Below are 21,015 nucleotides of genomic sequence, written 5' to 3'. Positions count from 1 at the left end.
TTTTTTTTTCGTTTACTACTCCTCTCTAGAGTCATCTCTGGGTTTTCACTTATCTCACTCTTTTGACGTATATTGCTCAGTGTTTATTGTTTGCTTGTCAACAATTGAACCGATGTTTGTTGTTATGGTTATATTTTTTATGCTTGTTTTAATTTCTATTGCCTGGTTGTCAATGCTTACAGTGTATGTTTTTTATCAGCGTATTATTTTTATGTACAAACATATGTACATACATCCTATTTTAACCACATTTTGGCTGTACATATTGCTAGTTTGATACCCTTTTTGTAGGCTACGCATAATTTGTAAGCCTCATTTGTGGTCGTTAACTGTAAATTAGTTTTGTATCCAAATTGATATTTATGGTCAATAGTGTGTACTACGAGTAGTATAAAACGAGAATTCAATATTTTCCGGTAGTCAGTTTATATGCGAGAGCACAATTTTCAGGCTGTGTGTCTACTTTCCGGTATTTTAACGAAATATTTGGTAGTCGAAAAAGTTTTTTCGTATTTCTAATCTAACTTTAACATATTTTTTTTATATTTATAATAATAATAAATAAACACATATGTATTATTTTGGTCGACCACTTTTTGTCATTTTTCCGCTAGAGACATTATTCCACCGGCATAAAACTTTCATCAGTGTAAATTGAAATTTCGAAATTTCAGAGCGGAAGCGAGCGAGCCATTGTTGTGCTGGTACAGCATGGTCTCCGAAAACTTCACAAATTTCATTGGTGGCTTGCGTGGCATTCTTCCCTTTTTATACAAAAATTTCATCAAATTCAATTTCTTCCTTATTTTCACTCATTTTTGAACAGCTGTAACTTTTTTCAACTTCCCCGAATTTGGGTTTGGTTAAATGAAGCTTAAAATTTCACTTTTCCAATACTATATGGTTTGACACAATGTGATTGGAGCACTAGAGATATATCACTGCAACGGATATCTATTGACAAAATACGAAAAGACTTTTTCGACTACCATTGGGTAAAAGCAGAAAAATTGAGTTTTTGTATTTTCGCATATTTTTTGTTTGAAATATTTTGCTGCTTTAAATTACTGTTTACTTCTTGTTTACATGCATATTTCTTACGCTCCCACTTGTTCTTTGGTTCGCTGTTACTTTATTAGGGGTATTTGAACTTCGTATTTATCTTCAAGATCCCTGCAAGTCATAAGTATATATGTAGTACATACGTATGGACGTATGTATGTACGTAAGGTAGCTCATGAAATGCGTGACTTTTTCGCCCATTTCATTGCGGCCTTTATTTACCCGCGTAATTAGCACATTTGCATAAAAGTGGACAATTAAATGAGAAAAACTCTCGTACAATATGATTTGCTTAAAGAAAGATGAAAGCAAAAAGCATAAAAAATAAAAGTGCCTCTTTATAATTGCATTGAAAGGAAGTTTTACCTTCCGCAATTGGTTCAAAGCGTTTCTTCGCAAGTGACTACACATATTGCAGAACTTTACTTGCGCTTTGTATTTACTTTAAACGCATTGGCTGAGTGTTGTTGCCTTGGAGTTATGGCTGTCTGTCCCCTTGACTCACTGCGTTTTACGGACGTACCTATATTTTCGAAAATATCTCTGTATGTATGTGCATATGTCGGCTATAAGTATATGTACTAGCTTTGTGCTGGCATTGAAGAACGTGTTTGGCATATCCACAATGTTCGACCTTTCATTTAGCAGCACATTTCCATGGTTCTTATACTAAAGTTAAACAAATAGACAATTTAATTTGCATAGTACTCTACTGTATATATGTATGTATATGCAAGTATTGACTATCTGACGACATGAATGAATGGACGTGTGACTAATGCTGGTGAGCGTGCATACATACCTACATACTAAACATGTTGTTACCAGCACAACCAACTAACCGAAACCAATAATAACGCGTTATTAGCGAATTCTGAAATTTCCATTTCGGGATTCAGCATTTTTTAACCAAAATCGAAAAAATATATAAATATATACAATAATTGTAAATACCACTTGCGTTTATAAAAAATTAAACGTATTAGCTTTTAATTTATTGCAAACTCGTTTGTCACTGCTGCCGCGCTCATTGTGGTAATTACAGGTTTATTTTGTTGTATTATTTCTGTTGATATTATTTCTTTTCGCTGCAACCTTTTGAAGATTTTTTCCGCTTAATTGAAAGGTGGGTGTTACTTTATTTTGTCCTTGAACGTTTGGTATTTCGGAGCAAAGTGTGACCTCGTTGGTATCAGATGTTTTAAAAGAAAAACGATTTTTGCCCAATAATGATATAGCGTTCGTTGCAACAAATGGCAGTAGGAGCCCATAGCTGTATTTATTAATTAAAAATTTATTTGCAATATCTTCGAAATATTTCCAAAAATTTTTTAAAATGTTTATAAATTTTAAAATTTCGAAAAAAGTTTTAGAACTTCGAAAAAATTTTCAAATTGGTAAATTTTTTTAAAAAATTCAAAATATTTACAAAAACCAGTTTTTACTTAAAAAAATATATGTACATATATGTATGTACATATGTATATATAATATTTGGTAAATATACATACATATGTACATATGTAGGTAATTTTGAAAACTTTCTAAAAGTTTTAAAATTTCTGAAAATTTTCAAAATTTCGAAAATATTTCAAAAAAATTTTGAAAATTTCTAAAATGTTTAAAAAATCTGAAAATTTCTGCATTTTTTCGAAAAATGTTTAGATCTGTAAAAATATTAAAATTTCTGCAAAATGTCGGCAAGTCTTCGAATTTTAAAAATTTTCGAAAACTTATGAAATTTTTTCCAAAAATCTGTTTTTAGTACGTTTAGCTTATTTTTGTAGAAACAACTTCTGATTAACTCACTTTTCATTCTGAGCCACGTGCTGCTGCAATTATAGCATAATATAAATATATGTATATAATATAATAAATATTCCACTTATCACAACTGTTTTCTTGGAACTTTCAACTTGATATTTAGTGAAATAAATTTATTGAAAAATTTAGTAAAATAAATGTATTGATGCCACATTTAGGCTAAACAGCCACTAAAAATATGCTGAAGTTATGATTAACTCTTGAATCTGAACTACTCCAAATCCTCCTTTGTAAGTAAGACTCAAGTACCATGTACGATTATCTTATGAATTCATCGGTTAAAAGTTTTGTCAGTTCATTGCAGTAGCGCTCTGATGTAAAGACTTAGATTTATCTGCATAAAAAATAGTAACTACGAAATCGTCTCGACAATTTAACGCTTCATTTGCAGCACATACAAATAACGTACTCACGTACTTGAACTTAAGCAAACCCAACATGACTTTCAAACGTTAAAATAATCATAGGAAATTAAATTAATTACAAGCTATAGCAAAAGTTTAACAGCTGTGTTCCGGTTTTAAATTAACCTGTCATTTACATTGCCAAGAAAAAAATGGAAAAAAACAACAACCAAAACTGTAAAGGTTATGAAAAGTGTGACTACTCGTGCAATGCTCTTTTGGCGAAACTGCAAATCAAAATAAATAGCACAATACAACATAATAACAAGGAAAAAGTTTGGTTCGTCTGCACCGAAGCTATAATACCCTTCAGAGGTTTATTTCTCATAGCATGAAAAGGTGTAAATGATCTCTATCTTGTTTGGGATTGATTAGTTTGTATTCCAGCTATGGTATATGCTATGGTGATCCGAACTGAAATATTTGTTCGGAGATTGTAGCTTTGCCTTTGACAATAATCTGTACCAAATTTCGTGAAGATATCTCGTAAAAGGAAAAAGTTTTTCATGTAAGAACCTCAATTCAATCGTTCAGTTTGCATGCCAACTGTATGCTATAGTCAGGGTATAAAGGGTTCAGGGTATAAAAATCATGTAAACTCTGCGCTGAATATGGTTAAGCATGTCTTTGACATAATTCAAGGCACAAATGCCACATGTGTACCACGTCATTTTTGCCAGTTACTAAATATCAAATGTGAATGACAGTCTACAATTGTTATAAAATATAAATGTCAATAAATATATGATTTCATATACGCGAATTAGCACAAAAGGAAATAGTGATAGCCGATCATTAAATGTGTATAATGTGTGGTGTTAGTACTTCAGTGAGTGCTTGCAATGGAAATCGAGCGCAGACTATAAAAAATACAATTTATTTGGTTTTGTAAACATTTGTGAAATGTCATATGTTAAACCTGAAAGGTTTAGGCCGATTTTTTTATGTTTAGAAGTGTTTTTATACTTGCTGTTTTCCATTACCATTTCTTCGGGGTAAATTTTTTCTATGTCTTAATTTTTCTACCTGCTGTAGTTCTCTATTTTATTCCTACTTTTTCCATTTCTCTACTTATGTATTAAATGTGAAACGAACACACACTCTCTACAGTCGTTTTGACAACCAAATACTCACTTACCTACACCCTACTATTAAATTTACGTGCACCCTTCTTGTATTGACTGCATAAATTGCTTGACAAGTGAGGGCGGATATGTGCGTTGGCCGGTCTTTCACCGAATGGTTAACCATGCGTGACACCTATTAAGCTCTTGCCCGATTTGTAATGGAATTAGCATATTTTTGAGTGAACCCCACATCGGTAAATTCATAGTTTTGTTTTACGGTTCGTTGGCCAACATTTGGTCTCAGCTTGGCCTTGATATTGAACTTTAGCATGTTGTATACAACTTTTAGTACTAAAGCTTTTGCCAAATTATTGGGAGGGTTACTTACTATAGGTCAAAATGCCCACTACTTAACATCCTATACAATAATGATATAAATGTTTCGTTGCGCGCTGCAATTCTCAACTAGTTTATAAAGTACTTATACTATCTACACTAACATATTTCCACGGTATCAATTTCTGACATTTTCCTCTCTTCTTCCACTTAAATAAATATGTATAAGTTAATGCATGCGATTTTGCTATAAAATAACGGTAATATAATAGTAATCAGTTCCTAATGCCAGCGCCAGCTTAGCGGCTGCGCCCTGTGTCACGATCAAACTCACATTTATACAAATATATTTCTACTTTTTGCCTTACAAGCCTTTGTTTGCCGCTCTTTATGTGGGTGCGGTGCAATTTTCGTGAACTACTTGCAAAAACAGCAAGCAAAAAGTCAAACAATATGACTTACACACAATTCTTTATTCAAAAATATTTTTTTTACACATTTCCACTTCACTTTTTTCACTCCATTACAGCCAGTAAAGAGCAGGTAATTTTATTTATCCATTCATCTAATGACACAATTGAATCTAGCTCTCGCACAGCTTTTTGCTAAGCAAAATTACCTTTACCTTAAATGTGTCTACTTCCTGCAAATGATTTTAGCTTATTTTGTATTTGTTTTTTGTCTTATTTTTCTTAATTCAATTGAGCTTGCATAGTACTGCTATTATTGGTGATACATATAACTTATTTTGCTTTTGCTCCCATTTATAATTGCATAACTGTTATTTAATTTCTCATAATTTTATAGCCATTACTTTGGTTTCTGGTTTCTGAAATTTCGAAAACCTGCGCGATAGTTTATTTTATAATTTTTTAAACAATCCTGATTACTTAATTGGCTTATATGTATGTATGTAAGTATGCCCTAAAATTAAAAATATGTCGGTACTAAGCAAAATACATATGATATATACATATATTTTTTTTGTAATTTCGAATTTTCGGATTTTTTTCTATTCTTAAGTCTTTTGTGTATTCAGGCGATGCAAATTAACTTTTAAGTCTTCTATGTACATATGTATAAAGAAGACGCGAGTTCGTATCTTAAGCCTTTCGTAACTTATTATCATTGTTCAACAAAATGATGCAAGTTCGTTCCTTCAGTCTTTTGTTTATCACCACAATCTGATTATAATTCGAGTTTTTTTCTTTAGTCAGTCTTTCAATGCCAAGAGAGTTCGTTACTTAAGTCTTTTATTCATTAATAGGATACGAGTTCGTTTCTTAAGTCCTTGGATCATCTGGCCAAAGCAAGATCGTTACTTAAGTCTTCTGTTAATCAACATGAGAGAGTTCGTTACTTAGTCTTTTGTTCATCAATATGATACAAGTTCGTTTCTTAAGTTCTTAGTTCATCAGGGCAATGTAAGTTCGTTACTTAAGCCTTTTGTTTAACAAACTGGTGCGAGTTCGTTCCTTCAGTCTTTTGATTACCAGGACCATCCGAATAAAAATCGAGTTTGTTTCTTAAGTCATTTGTTTTTCAATGCGAAGGGGGTTCGCTACTTAAGTTTTTAGTTATGTACATATGTATATACTAATTCTAGTTCGTTTCTTAAGTCCTTCGTTAATCAGACCAATGCAAGTTCGCTTCTCAAGTCTTTAGTTCATAAATATGATGCGAGTTCGTTACATAGGTCTTTCGTTTGTCAATCCCAGCAAAAACGCAAAATAATCGATTTGTTACTTGCTTCTATTTAATTTCAGCCAATTAACTGCGAAAACCCGTGAACGTACTGCCGAACTGCACGAAACCTCAACGGAAAGCAAAAGTTTGCGCCAGCAAATCGCTGCACTGAAAATCAGCCGAGACGAAGCTATCGCGGAAAATGGGTGAGTCAAATGCACAACAAGCAAAAGCAACTAATTTTTGACTATTTAAAGTTTAAAGTTGAATCTATATACATACATACATACAAATATAATATGTACCATTATATATGCATATTTGTTTAAGTGTGATACTTTATAATTTTTTGTGATTATTATGGGAAAATTAGCCATCAGCAGGTTTTGTAGGACACGCCTTTATAGAAAATTACGTCACTTTGGGCGTAAAAGGTCGTCTGTAATAACTTACACATTACCGTTATTGATTTTGCAATATGCAGCTGTGTTGCGCTGGTGTGTGAACTTGATTTTCTTGCAACAATTGCTTGCTAACACGATTAATTTTGTCTCCGTAGCACTGTGGCTAATGTGATTTTCTTTTCATTTTGTCTTTTTTCAGCCGTCTGTCGAACGAATTGGCCGAACGTCAAGCAGAGATTTTGACACTTAAGAAAAAACTGAAAGACTCCGATTTTGAAATCGAACAATTGAAACAGCAATTGCGTCAATACGTAGCGGAGGTGAAGAAAGCCGAGGATTTGTTAACGCATAAGGTGGGTGTATGATGTTTATATTATATATGTATGTAATATATTGTAGTGTATACTTATAGAAGGTCTTACTTTGGACTCTTAACAGTACAAAATATTTGTAACGCGCTTAAAATTAATTTATAAAATTATTGTCTTAAAGTCAAAGAGTAAATAGTTACGATTGATCGGCAACAGATTAAAAGGTTATAAAACTATTTTTTCAAAGAATGATTGTTATCGACAGCCGACAATGAAAGCCGTTTAAAATACCTCGAATATAAAGCATTTCTAGAATGATACGATTCAGGTTAAATACTCACATTTTTGTCGTCATTTTGTAGGTACTTTCATAATGCTATTCTCATAGAAATCCTAGTCCGTAATGGAAAATACTGGGATAGTCGTAGACTTTCGCCCGTTTTTCTGGAGGCAAATTTCTCACTATAGACAGAACCAGGCAAGAATCACTAAGTGACAGGCCCGGACTCTAAGGTGGATGCATAGGAACATCCCAACCATGCTTCTGGCGATTCATTACCAATATATGCGGGCAGGTGTTGTTCTTATGGAACATAATGCCTCTCTTATTGGCCAAAGCTGGCGGCTTTTGGACGATTAGTTCCTTAAAACGGTTCAATTGTTGACAGCAAAGGTCCGAATTAAGAGTTTGGCTGTAAAGGGGCAGCTTACAGAAGATGGTGCTGTGCCAATTCCATCAAAGACATAACCAATTCTTTCTGATCGTCAATCCTGGCTTGACCACCTTTTGTGCCGGCTCAGCGCGACTCGATTACCACCCTTTTCACTTCATGTTGTGGCCTTCCCGATCGCTTTTTATAACCAGCAACCATTCGCTTCAGATAAATTTAAAAAATTAAAAAAAAAAAAAATTCTACTTTTCTCTATTTTTATGTATTTCTACCCAGGAGAAGGAACGCGAGGAGATGCTCGAGCATTATCGCAGTCTATCACATGATGCCGTCATATTGGAGGGCAATAATCAGAGTCTAGAAGTTGAAGCAGCCGAGCACAAGTAAGTTCAAACTTTCTTAGCTCATTAAATCTATTAAATTTGTTACTTTTTACTTGTTTACCAAACCAAAGTAGTTAATTGACTAAATTTCTACTTACTTCCTCTTCTTAACATTAACTAAAAACTCTGCCTGCTTAACTTGCGTAGATGTTGTTGCTGCTGTGCGCGACATATACGCTAATTATTTGATTTTATCGCGTGTATGTATGTATGTAGTGTATATAAACGCAATAAGCATTTGAATAGCTCTCTTCTTAGCAGTATGTAGCTTTTGTTATCTTGATTTACGCACACGTAGCCGTAACGTAGCACTGCCGTGGTACAATAAAAAAGACGAAAAATAATAATGTTCAAAGAATTTACCGCTATTAACCCCGTTTTCATTAAAGACGACAAATCACCGAATTAGAAGATGAAATAAAAGCGTTAAAGCAGGAAATTTGCTCGCGCAATGCACTTATCGCACAAATAGAGGATAAGGTATGAATCAATGTTATATATATTTGTATGTCTGTGCTTTATTAAATATTTTTTTTATTTATTTTTTCCTTCAGCTAACGGCGCTAAATGCACAAAATGCTAAGCTAGAGCGTGAACTTGAGGATGCCTTGGATGAACAACACTTGCTGAAAGTTGATTTGGCCGCGCGCAAGGAACTTTGTGATAAGCTCGATGTAGAGCGCGATAAATTGAATGCCGAGTTAACTGAACTGAATGAGATAAAGCGCAAGGTATGCCATAGTAATTTACGCCTTAAACATTTTTGTTACACACATTTGCTACAGCTTGAACGTGACAATGAGAAGCTGCGCGCGGATTTGGAAAAGTCTTCGAATGGGCAGAAAGTCTCCTCCGAAACGCTCGAGGAACTATTGACAAAAACGCGTCGCGATCTGGAGGAGCAAATAAAAGTCGACAGTAAATTGAGCCAGGAGTTAGTGCGTCAACGCCAGCAAAATGACGATTTATTGGTGTGTACAACATTTTTTTTTATTAAACCAATAACTAATAAAGCATTTTCTTCAACATTACAGCGTGAGTTAGACGCCGAACGCCAACGTCGTCATCAACAGGAAACGCTGGCGCAGGAGTATCAAATACAAAATCAGGAACTGCGTCACAATCTCACCGATGATCGTTTTCGTCAGGCGCGTTCACGTGACCAAAGTCCACGCTATCCCTCGCAGACATTGTAAGCAGCGTTCGCTTTTAGCCAAGCATTTGTACTTAATTTGAAAATGCATATAACTTTTGTTCCGTTTTTTACTCTTAAATAATTTTTATAAAATGTCTTGCGTTTTTCTTTGTTTTTTTGTTTTCGTTTTTGTTTTTAGTACAAACAAAAAAATAATAAAGTGTGAACCAGCACAAAAACTGAGCAAACTAAACGCAGATTTCATTAAAACAAAAAAAAAAAAAAAAAAAACAATTACAAAACAAATCATCATCTCAGCTATACTTATACATACATAAATTAGCGGTGCACATACTTCACATATTTGCAACTTCGACCCAATCAAAATTATGACATTTCATCATCATTCATTGCACTCATCATCATCATCCTCAATTTCGACGCAATCCTCTCGCAGTTGAACACGATAATCAGGATAGTAAAGTGTCACCATATTTAGATAAGTTTTGAACATACACGGACAGCCAGTGAATTCCGGTACCTGCTGGTATTCGCCGCCATAAGCGAAGCTTAGGCGTCCTGTGAATTAGGAAATGTATGCAGTGCTTGAGAATTCTGCTGGTAAGTGAAAGTTTAGTTTTTGCTACAGTGCTGTCAAAATATGTGTATGCATGTGTGTTTTGTTAGTAGCTAGCAAATTGAAAATTCAGCGCTCTAACGCGAAACCGCATCGAAAAAGCGCCACTATCGCTAGAGCAGTTTAATGTCTTATAAAACATTATCGTAAAAAAATAGTGTCGAATCGGGCTCAAAGTTTTGTTTTGGCCATGTGTGGAAAGGCACTTGGATGCTGCATACGGTGATCCGTTGTTGTTATAGCGGCAGAAAACATTCCTGAAGTAATTTCGAGAAATGGTGCCGCGTTAAAAGTCTTTGGCCGGATGAAAATCCGAGTCTGTTCCGATTACTTAGAGCCGACTTTCGTGGGAACGGAACGGTGACGCCGCTCCTTCTATCGCGACTCTCAAAAACTGGTTTATCGAGTTTCAGAGCATTTGATGCTATTTAAGCGCAATCCCAAGCAGTTTCCGTCTCGTTTTGTGACCGTGAACTAAATATGCATCCACTAGTATACAGCAGAGAGCAAGCAACAGTCGAAACAGTGAACTTTCCTCGGGAAAGCTCGTGCAAAGAAAGCGAACTTAATAAAATGTGATCTACATCGATTTCGTGGAGACAGAAAAATCGATTAAAAGGTTCTATTCTGTCGAAGTATTGACTGATCGACTTTGAATTGCAGAAAAATTGGATCTTGCCACCATCACATACTTCCGACGTCGCCTAGGCCAAATTGGTCAAATAAGCCTAAGAACAGCAGCGCCATCTATTGGAATTTCCAGATCTCGTTTCACCTCTTTTTGTCACAATACGGTCTGAAATTGGGCTGATATGAAGAGGTTATCGCCATCACAAAGTTCTACTTTACAGAGCTGGACAAATTTTTCAGACATGTTAGAAAACTTGAAGCATTACTGCATGAAGAGTACTGAGCGACACAAATTTCATTTTTCTTTTGTAGACCAAGTCTTATCAGAGCGCCCATATTCATCGTCGAGTCGAAATAACTAATTTTGTATATATTTGTTTGCAAAAAAGTCAGCGTCGTTTAACTCACCTCTTGGCGTGCAGTCGCGCATAGGCTCCGCTGTTTCATTTTGTAAATTCGCTGCTATTAAATATGTAAAAATTAGTAAGACATTTACATAATATAGACGAAAACTAAAAAGATACCTCCATCTTGGGCATAGCAGGCCGGGTCACAGTTGCTGTATTGCTCCATAAATTGCACACGCGTCTGCGGCTTGTATTGTGATAGTTCTTCTGCACATCTATCTTCCTCTTCCGGCATTTCTTGATGCGGCGGCATAGTGGCATTAAACCTTGGCGTTCTACGTTCCGCGTAGTTTTGAAAGCGGGGACTTTTCTGTACCGTTTGCAAGAGCTTCATTGGCCCATTTTGCCAAGGTGTCATATTGCAACTACTTATTGGTTGGCCCGGTATAAATTTTTCATCCTGTTGCCATGGTAACAAATAGTTCTGCTCATCTACGCATTGAGTTGGTGGTTTTTGTTTATGTTGCGCAATGAAGATTTGTCTCTTCTCCGAATTTATATCTACTCTGCCACACCACTCTTCATTATTCTTTATTTGCACCTTTCCATTTTGCTCCTCATTGTTTTCCTCACATAGAAATTGGTACTTTGTTTTCATACTATCCGAAGTTGAAAGCGGTGATTTTTGGCTCTGACGTGAGGAGTCACATGTACATGTAGAAGGCGCTGCAGATTTCTTCGCTTGATCCGCATATATTTCACTGCATTCTTTCGGCAACGGTACGTACTGTGGTGCACAGCGATCTTCCTTTTGCTCGATAATCGTTGCCGAGTACTGTGTTCCGGTCGAGCGCAAAGTTATGCAGCTTTTCGATAAACTTTGTTGAGGTAATGGCTTATAACTGGCAATTGCGGTATCGGACTGTAGTGCTACAGCCATATGAGAGTTAGCTGCTAATTGGCGTACGGGCGAATGTTCGTATTGATCGCCTAGCTTTTCATAAGGAATTTCACTACCATTTTCTGCTGGACATAAACATTGGCGGGGAGATGCTGATGGCGAAGTTGTCTGTGTAGTGCATGGCTTACACATATAAGCATCTCCCGCGTTCGCGACGCAGTTGGCACGTAGACTGGTCCGTCTAGTGCAATCGTCTTCAGTTGGAGGAAAACACGCGGTACCGTAATCAGTGCATAATGCTCGAGGTTTCATATAAATTTTTGGCGTTTCAAGACTCGGAAAAGGACTTAGTGGACTTGCAGACCCACCCATGACGCCAGCTGTGTCCGATCTAGTAAAGCCTCCACCTATTACCGCACCATCATGAATGCCCGGTTGTCTAACCGGACTACTTCTTATTTGTTCTGGCTGACTACGGCTATCCAACTGTCGCAGTTTATCCCGATCTTTATATTTTGGAGATCTTAATTGTTCTGGTTCCGGTGACATTTCACCTTGAATGGTTGATTTAGCCTGCTCGCGTAAACTAATTACGGGGCTTTTCCCTAAGCATAATGTGATAACAGATTATTTTAGACGAAACAACTATAAAAAAGAATTACCTCTTCCACTAGGCGCACTCCTACCGCTTTCGTCTGTATCCTCAATTGTAATTTCTGGAACTGGCGGCACTTTTTCCAATATCTCCTCGCTACCTGTAAATCCTCTATCGGTACCAGGTTGGTTCCCCGTACGCGGAATGCTAGCCGTAGGGCTCTCTGTTCTTTGAGTTGTGTCTGTACTTTCAGCCTTAATGTCTGCTTTAGGACTATAGTCATCGATATATGTGCCTGCCTTTTGTGTATCCGCTTTATATTTCATATCTGCGGCCGAAATTTCGGTTTTTTTAGATGATAAGTCTATATCTCCAAGTTGATCGCTCCGCATTAAAGTAACTTCTTCCTGTTTGAAATCTTCTTCCTTCCTAACTTTGCTTTCACTTGTTTGTCCGGGATCCGTCACCACTCTTTGATCGGTTTCACTATGGTCTTTTGAAGACCTTTTTCCTTCTGGTTTTTCATAGTCATCGCGGGAATGGGATGGTGAGAATCCTTCAAATTCTATGTTATCGTCCGATTTCAATCCACGAGCGAAACGAGGTTTCGCGTCTGGAGTATAAGTATGAGGGACCTCCATCCTACGTGTCGGACTATGTAATCGTGTTGGACTATGAGTTTCATAGCGTGCCGAACGTGGGGTTTCATCTGGGGTGTAAGTTCTGCCCGGCATTTGCGCAGAATTAGACTCGTCATAGGCTTTACGCGGTGAACCACGAGGATCATACCTTTCATCTGATGTAATACCTCGCTCATAGTCACGTGCGGAACGAGATGTACTTGAAGTGAATTTAGGTTCATAAGTGTCATCGTGCAAAGTGTTTGGTTCACGTCTTTCCCCCTCTTGTTTTGATCGAACATAGTCTCTTGGAGTACGCTGTTCATCATAAGGTCGACCGTGGCTCCTCTCAGCACCTTGCTTTCCAATAGATCTATAGCCTTCATCTAATCTGGGTTTCTGTTCGCTTGGAGACTGCAGCTCATCGTAAGTTCGACCGTGGCTTCTCTCAGCACCTTGTTTTCCAATAGATCTGTAGCCTTCATCTAATCTGGGTTTCTGCTCGCTGGGGGTCTGCCGCTCATCGTAAGTTCGACCGTGGCTCCTCTCAGCACCTTGCTTTCCAATAGATCTGTAGCCTTCTTCCAATCTGGGTTTCTGTTCGCTTGGCGACCGCCGCTCATCGAAAGCTCGACCATAGCTTCTCTCCGTATCTGGTTTTCTAACAGATCTGTAGCCTTCATCTAATCTGGATTTCTGTTCGTTTGGGGACCGCCGCTCATCGAAAGCTCGACCATAGCTCCTCTCAGTGTCTTGTTTTCCAACAGATCTGTAGCCCTTCTCTATTCTGGGTTTCTCTACAAGTCCATATGCTCTAAATACTTCCGATCTATCTTTTTCATACGATTCCCGTTGTGTGCCGACGCGCCCAAGTCTAGGCTGTTCATCCCGTCCAGTGCCGCTAACAGTTCGTTCTCTTTCATGCGATCCAACTGGTTTCTCACCAGACCTCATCGGGCTTTCTCGTTGTATGCGTCGTCCACGTTCGGGACTTTGAGATGGCGGCAGATCTCGCACTGTATTTTTTTGTACCGGCATTATGTCATAGCTCCGCTGCGGTGATAGCTGAAAAAACTCTCCATAGCCTGCCCTATATTGTGTGTCATTAGGTTCCTGTATGATTTTAGGTACATCGCTAGCGTAGGTATCACCAATGCGGTAATCATCGAGAACTTCTGTTATAGTAGGAATACCAGCGTGCCATTCATCTGGTTCAAGTGGATATTCCATTTGCCTTAACCGTTCATCCCACGTTTTATCGTCATCAGCACTTTGTGCTTTGCTCTTTTGCTTCTTCTTTCGATCTAAATCATATTTGCCTTCACTTTCGCCCGGCTTACAGGGTTTGTAGGCTGTAATCGTCATCTGCTTCAGGGAGCGTTTTGTCTCACGTGAGTACTCTCGACTTGCTTTTGGCAGCTCGTACGTAATACATTCATCAGACTCAGACGAGGGCTTGTGACGTCGCTCCTTTGTAAAGGTTATTTCCAGCAGTTTTTCCTTGCTCTTCATTTGACGTGCTTTCTCCGAGGAGTCGACACTACCCGACGATTCACTCCCCTGGCGTGGCTTACGCTCGCGCACTTGACGCTTTTCACTCGCTTTACGCGCGGGGACGACGTCATAAGCTTTCGCACTGCGCTGCCTTGTCTTATCTTCGCTCTCGTTTTTTCGACGCGTTTTGCTACGCGAGCGATCACCACTTCTTTCAATATCAACAAGTGTGCGCCCATCCTTCGGTACATCGACCGTCAAACGCTCCTTGTTCTTTGAGTGCCTTGGACTGCCATGTTTAAATGATTTCGTGGCGTGCGAGGCAGTGGGATGATAGAAATCTTCTGTATTTAAGTCACTCACACGCCTGCCATAGATAACTTTTGCCTGCGGCTTGGCTGCTTGACACTCATTATAGGTTGGGCAAGGCGGTAAACAGGGTGTGCATGGCTGACACGGCTGGCAGGGCTGAAAGCATGGCACACATGGCGAACATGGTACACATGATTGGTTCGGCGCCGGTACTACACATTTATTCTGCGACGGATAATTATAATGATACTCATCACGGCAGTATTTGTACTCTTTACACGGCGTTAGTGCCTTCTCCACATAAGTGTTTTTATTACATAACATGCCATTATAATTGCCAACGTTATTGTAGCGCTCACAAGTCTTCATACAATTGCAATCATTCGGATTGCAACCGCCAGTGCAACGACAGTTCTGCAAGTGATAAACGTTCACAGCGCTCTGACCATCGCCCGTGCCGCCATAGTCGAAGGCATAGCAGTTGGGCGGTGTCGTGTCGAGCAATCCCTTCGTCTTTAAAGCCGCCAGATTGGTGGCTGAATAATGTATGGCAGCGTTGAGTTTGGCCTTTAGGTTTTGCAAATTATCCTCAACACCGCCACGTTGTGTATCTTTCTGCAGGCCAATTGTGCGCATGCGTGGCCGACACGAAGTTTGCTCGTCGCGCGCGTAACGTGGTGAAGTGCAAACGAACTTATGCTGACTCGAGAATTTTTCAATCGTAAACTCGATATTATTGGCAAACTGTGTATCGAAATCCTTTAGTTTGTCCAACGATTCGATTTTCGTGTGCAGATCGTTTTGTATGGCAGCGTTCCGCATCAACGGGTGCGGACGCGATCTGAACATTAGTTTGTCTCTTTCCCGCTTCAATTTGGCAATTTCATTGTCAATTTCATGTGCCAGACGCTTCAACTGCACCGAAGTGCGATTGACTGCGCGTTCCAGGTGCGATTTGTCAGGGCAAGTCGTCAGCAAGGCGCCACTCTCCGGCGAATTGCCGAATGTTTCGGTAGTGGTGTTTCGCTCCGATGCTGTTTCTGGTCTAAGTGTTGTTGTGTAGGCGCTGCGCTTTGTGTATTGTTTCTGCTGCTTGCGCGCTTCCTTAGCATTCGGGTGTGGAAATCGTTCGCGTAATACGGTCTTATGTCGTTTAATATAACCGTTGTGACTGCGCTCGGTTGTATAGCTTTCCTTGTGCTCAAGTTCTATGCTGTCCCCTGCAGAAGCGTAGAATGTACAAATGATACTGAGTTATTCGAAATTTGAATTTCTTAAATGTACATAATAGCTTACCCCTGTCTTTTAGTTCCTGATACCGAAATCCCATCAACAAATGGTGGTGACTTGTTTTTGCTTTTGATATCGAAAAATTTGTTAACAAATAAACGCTAGATATTTAAATAATTTCGTTAAATTTCACCAATTGTCTGCTTTCCAATAAAAATATAAGAAATGAAAAATGTTTGATTGAAAAATAATTTTTGTTCTGATGTTTCGAACCGAAAATGTCTCACTTAATTCGCCGCCAAGTCAATGTTTCGAAGTTTACTGAAAATGGAACGCAATCCGATTAATTTTCAGTGTTGAAAACTAGTAACTCCTCGTTTGAAAAACTTCTTGAAAATAAGGGCTTTACGTTATACAAACCAGAATAAGAATTTCATACAAAATTCGGGTTAAAGTGTTCTCTCGAAAACTCCCTAATGTTGCTGGGGTTGCTGGGGTTTGCTTCACTTTTCAACAGTTATCTCAGTCAGTTCGATAACCCAAAGTAACTTAAACAGAAGTTTGGAAATATGACATTTAAAGGTCTAGAGCTGAGTTAAACTAATATTTGTTCAATTCACAACCTGTCGTAAAGCATCGTAAAATCGTAAAATTATAAATTTTTACACTTTTTTTTTATAATTTTACGATTTTACGATGCTTTACGACAGGTTGTGAATTGCTCAATTGATTTTTTCATTTTCTGGAAATTGTAGTTGAATGTGAAGCACCAGATAGGCTTCGATAACCTCTTCATTCGACTTAAATTTCTACTTTTCGGGTGACCAAACCTGTGGAGTACGCTAGATGTTGCAGCAGTTCGATCTATTTTCCAAAAAGTTTAGTTAGCGTCGTCGAAGATTTGCGCCGGTGCCTTGTAATTATGAAATAGCACCTTTTCTTCAACATATGTGGAATTTTTCTCAGCGCCGCATCGGCTCATTTCAGTATAGTAGAGCCCTGTGACCGTTTTGCCTGTCTGCAGGTAGTAGATATAGGTCAACCTTTGCTAATTCCAGAAAATGATAACCATTTTTCGTATCTCTTAGGACATTAGAACAATCTTCGTCTTCTCCAGAGCAAGTTTGCGGAGCGAATACCTCCGTTTCGACGGGGCACCTTAGAGGGTCTTATTAAATTATGACGGACGCCATTGAATGTGAAGAACCGTCGTTTCAATTATCGAATCACTGACCAATACCTCACTTTCGCCACTGAGTGGTCATACTTAATACCTAACGGACTGCTCTTGGACGCTTTAGATTGTCTTTTTATTTCAAAGCTGCAATTGTTCCTTTTTCGGACTGGATTTAAGTGCGATATCATACAGAACTACATAACTGGATCAGACCCAGACTCAGACCTCAGGGAAGCAAATTTCCTTTCTCACTTGCATAGCTTAGAACGCCGGTCTTTTGTGGAACTCCTTCGTTCCGATCGGTCCCATTCCGATATAAGCGGATATGGCGTCTTGCGTTCTGGATCAATCGACCTCGCGTGCGCTTAGCAGGCGCTGGATTAGCGATTAGCTTCTGTGCGACTGTGAGATCCTTTTGGTCTACTGAACAACTTGTCCTGAGCAAAATTCATCTATCCACAATCAAAGAACGAGGCGCGGGGCTAGGGTGTCCCCTCTGGCTTTGCAGTTGCCACACAAGAAAGTCTGATGATGAAGTAAATTGATGATATTTCTAGTGAGGCCAGACACTGCTTGACTAGCTTGGAGCGCACGGTTAGCGAGCTCAGTACTAGTATTGAGTCACTCTGCTGGCGGAGTAAGTGCTCACTTGCCTCAAAGAGGCTGCACTTTGCAGTATGTCTACCGCCACTTTTTTACATACATATGGCTTGTGCCAATCCATCTTCCTCGTCGGTTTGCGAGCAGAGAAAAAGCTGCATCGAGCGGAGCAGTGATTCTAGTTTTCAGGAATGCAGTTGAAGGAGGAAACAATCTCGGCAGTATCTCTAAAAATGATTTGTGAAATGTTTTCTGCCGCTACTATAACAGCAACTAGCACCGAGTGATACTCATGCTTGCAATCAAACCCGGAAGCAGTGTAATACAAACTCAACAACTGAAACAACAACAATAACAATAACAACTGTAGATATTAGTTTTAAACACGTTTTACGGTAGCATTTTATTGAATCCAGAATTCAGTAAAGAGATTCTAAAAAAATACGATACATTTATAAATATAAAATAATTCACAGTTAATACATACATACATACATACAATAGAATGCAGTTCATATACATAATATAATATAATTCTTGCTTCATATACATTTCGTCCAACGCTGCCGAATTTGGCAGGACCTATGCAAGGTATGCATCGCCCACAAGCATATCTGAGTAAATATAGTAGTCAATATGTTATGTGATGTGTGTTGCTCAAGTACCTTTTCGTTATTTTCAATACATGTATATATGCATATGTAGTCTTCCTCTTTATTTGCTCGCTCATACCACTTAATGCTTAAATTAATATTTAGTTTAAAACTTCTTCGAATACTCATATGACATACAGTCAGACTTTTTTGACTTCTTAAGTGCGTTAAGTTTTGAGTTTAAGAACCTGAAACGTTGCTTGAAATCCTTATCCAACACTATTTTATAGTTTTCGGAAAGATTTATCGCCTTAGCTTCGGAAATAAAATATTCACAGTTCTCTAAGCATTTTTTTTTTTGTAAAAATAGAATATTCAGAGTTGTCTAAACCTTTTTTTATTTTGAAATTCAAATTACAATTGTTTCGAGTTGTTTTGGAGAGAATATATTATTTGACTTCTATTACAATCTCGAATGTGAATGGTTCACATGCTGAGAAAATCCTCGACAGCATCGGAAGTTAGAAATACAATACAACAGTTGTCATACCTATCAAAGAACGCTGGGTTTCAAAGATTTCTTAACAGCACTGCTTTGAAAATCTTCAGCCACCTAATCTTTAATTAAATAGGAAAGTATGGTGCAGTATATGAAGTGGCACAGTTACCTTGATGGATCTTTGTATACAAATTATCCATGATTTTCTTTCAACAAGCTCCCAGTGCGAAAAATTGATTTTATCAAGAAGATAGAGTAAATAATTTATATTCATACATATATACTTTCATTGGCAAGCCAAAGCAAGCATAGTCTCCAAAACTTGTAGCATCATTTAAATACATTGACACTTTCAAGATATAAGAGCTTTTGTCTAGTAAAACAATCCTTCATGTGCTCATATGCACATTACCCAAGTACTTTGTAGATGATTATGTGTTGCGTGTGTGTCAGAGTGTGTCAACGTTGTTACATTAATTGCTATTTAACGCAGAATTTTAAGCAACATTTTTTTTCAATTTTCTCTTTTAATAAAAATTTGAATGGTTACGCAAATTTCAAGTGAAGCGGCAAATAAATAAAAGCCTTGCTGCAAGGTTTGAGTAGCTTTTGCTGGCATGTTGCGTTTCACTCAATTTGTTGCCTACTTTTAGGCGCGCATATGCATATTGAGACGAATTATATCTTGTTGTTGCCAATAGTTGCCCATTTATATTTATGACTGATTATATATTAAGCCTTTTGAGTGGACTATACAATTTTTTCCAACACATAAGCAGTTATAGACGTGTTTTGTATGCTATATTTTCAGTTTAAGTTGCTCGTCTTATTGTTATTTAGCGCACAGCGCATGCTTTGTTTTGCATTTAGAAGCAACGTTTTTCCTGCTCTGTACATATCTATAGTATATATATATTTTTTCTTTTGTTTTTACTTGTATGTATGTATATATAAGTTTTATATTTTATATAGGCGCATTATTGTGTATTTGCATCATAATTTTCACATCAATTGCTTTGATTTTCTCTGGTTTTGCTTTTTTTGTTTTGTATTTGTATTGTATTTGTAAGTTATTTTTATTTGGTGGTTAAATTGCAAGTTTAGTAATTTATTGCACAGTTTTAAAATAGTATTTCGCGCAGTTCAAGTAGATTTTCAACAAAAAAAAAATTTAAAATTTAACGGAAAATTTTACGGAAATTTTAAAAAAATAATTTCAGAAAAAATATTAAAAAATTGTATTTAAAAAAGTTTAATATTAAAAAAAAATTAAAAAACTTGACATATTAAAAAAAATTAAAAACTTGATAAATAAAAAAAAATTAAATCTATTTAAAATATTTTAAATTTGAAAAAAAATTTAATATATTTTAAAAATTGTTTTAAGACAAATTTTTTAGTAACATTAATAGTTTTTCCGCATTTAACTAAGCAGCAAGTAATTATAACTGCCATTTATTATATTAAAAATATTATTAACAAGAACAAGCAATTATTACTGCTATTTTATTATTGAAAGAAAATTTATTATTAAAAGCAAAATAATTAAAAAGAACTATAAAAAAATTAAAAACAAAAAATTTAAAATAAATTAAAAATAAACTAAAAAAATTTAAAAAAATTAAAAATAAACTAAAAAAAATTTTAAAAATATTTAAAAAAAATAATAAAAAAAATTAATAAAGAAAAATTATAAAATTTGTTGAAAAGCAATATACAGAAATATTTATAAAAATATCTCTTTATAAAAAGTAATTTATTATTTATTATTTTTTATAATTTTAAAATCTACTAATAAAAATTTAAAAAAAATTTAAAAAAATCATTAAAAACTAAAACAACAATATAAAAAAAAATATTAAAAGAAAAATTGCAAAATTTGTTGAAAAAATATCTATTTATAAAAAGAATTATGTAATTGTTATTAAAAATTTAATAAATAATTTTTTTTTTTTGATAATTTTAAAAAATGTATTAAAAATAGATTTTTTCAATAATTTTAAGAATCTATTAAAAAAATAAATAATTTATTTTAATACAATATTTAAATTTATTAAAAAAATAGATATTTTACCGCATTTAACAAAGTAACAAGAA

The 21,015-nt window shown here is 36.5% G+C and overlaps 2 protein-coding genes across 7 annotated transcripts in view; one reads left to right on the top strand and one right to left on the bottom strand.

Moving 5' to 3' along the window:
* Nucleotides 1-21,015, top strand: part of LOC120779169 (centrosomal protein of 135 kDa) — a 48,856-nt gene that overhangs the window by 16,409 nt on the left and 11,432 nt on the right. The window contains exons 11-18 of one of the 6 annotated variants that reach the window (XR_005705610.1): nt 6,460-6,585; nt 6,983-7,136; nt 8,042-8,148; nt 8,538-8,628; nt 8,703-8,879; nt 8,934-9,119; nt 9,183-9,340; nt 9,483-9,904. Coding sequence is in view for 5 of the 6 variants with exons in the window: in XM_040111398.1 (XP_039967332.1) it covers nt 6,460-6,585; nt 6,983-7,136; nt 8,042-8,148; nt 8,538-8,628; nt 8,703-8,879; nt 8,934-9,119; nt 9,183-9,344 (1,003 nt within the window). In the remaining variant the exon portion in view is untranslated. The other 5 variants (XM_040111398.1, XM_040111402.1, XM_040111401.1 and 2 more) reach the window with 5 other exon arrangements.
* Nucleotides 9,468-16,266, bottom strand: LOC120779176. Its single transcript, XM_040111414.1, has 7 exons — nt 16,116-16,266; nt 13,067-16,039; nt 12,461-13,006; nt 11,075-12,403; nt 10,959-11,012; nt 9,618-9,862; nt 9,468-9,531 (listed from the first exon to the last, which is right to left on the bottom strand). Exons 1-6 carry the CDS (start codon nt 16,147-16,149, stop codon nt 9,687-9,689), a joined length of 5,112 nt encoding a protein of 1,703 aa, XP_039967348.1. The 5' UTR covers nt 16,150-16,266; the 3' UTR covers nt 9,468-9,531; nt 9,618-9,686.

Source organism: Bactrocera tryoni, chromosome 5 (genome assembly GCF_016617805.1).
Source record: "Bactrocera tryoni isolate S06 chromosome 5, CSIRO_BtryS06_freeze2, whole genome shotgun sequence".
Taxonomy (NCBI): domain Eukaryota; kingdom Metazoa; phylum Arthropoda; class Insecta; order Diptera; family Tephritidae; genus Bactrocera; species Bactrocera tryoni.
Note: the sequence above shows the minus strand (reverse complement) of the source record. Positions and strands in the feature narration are given on the sequence as shown.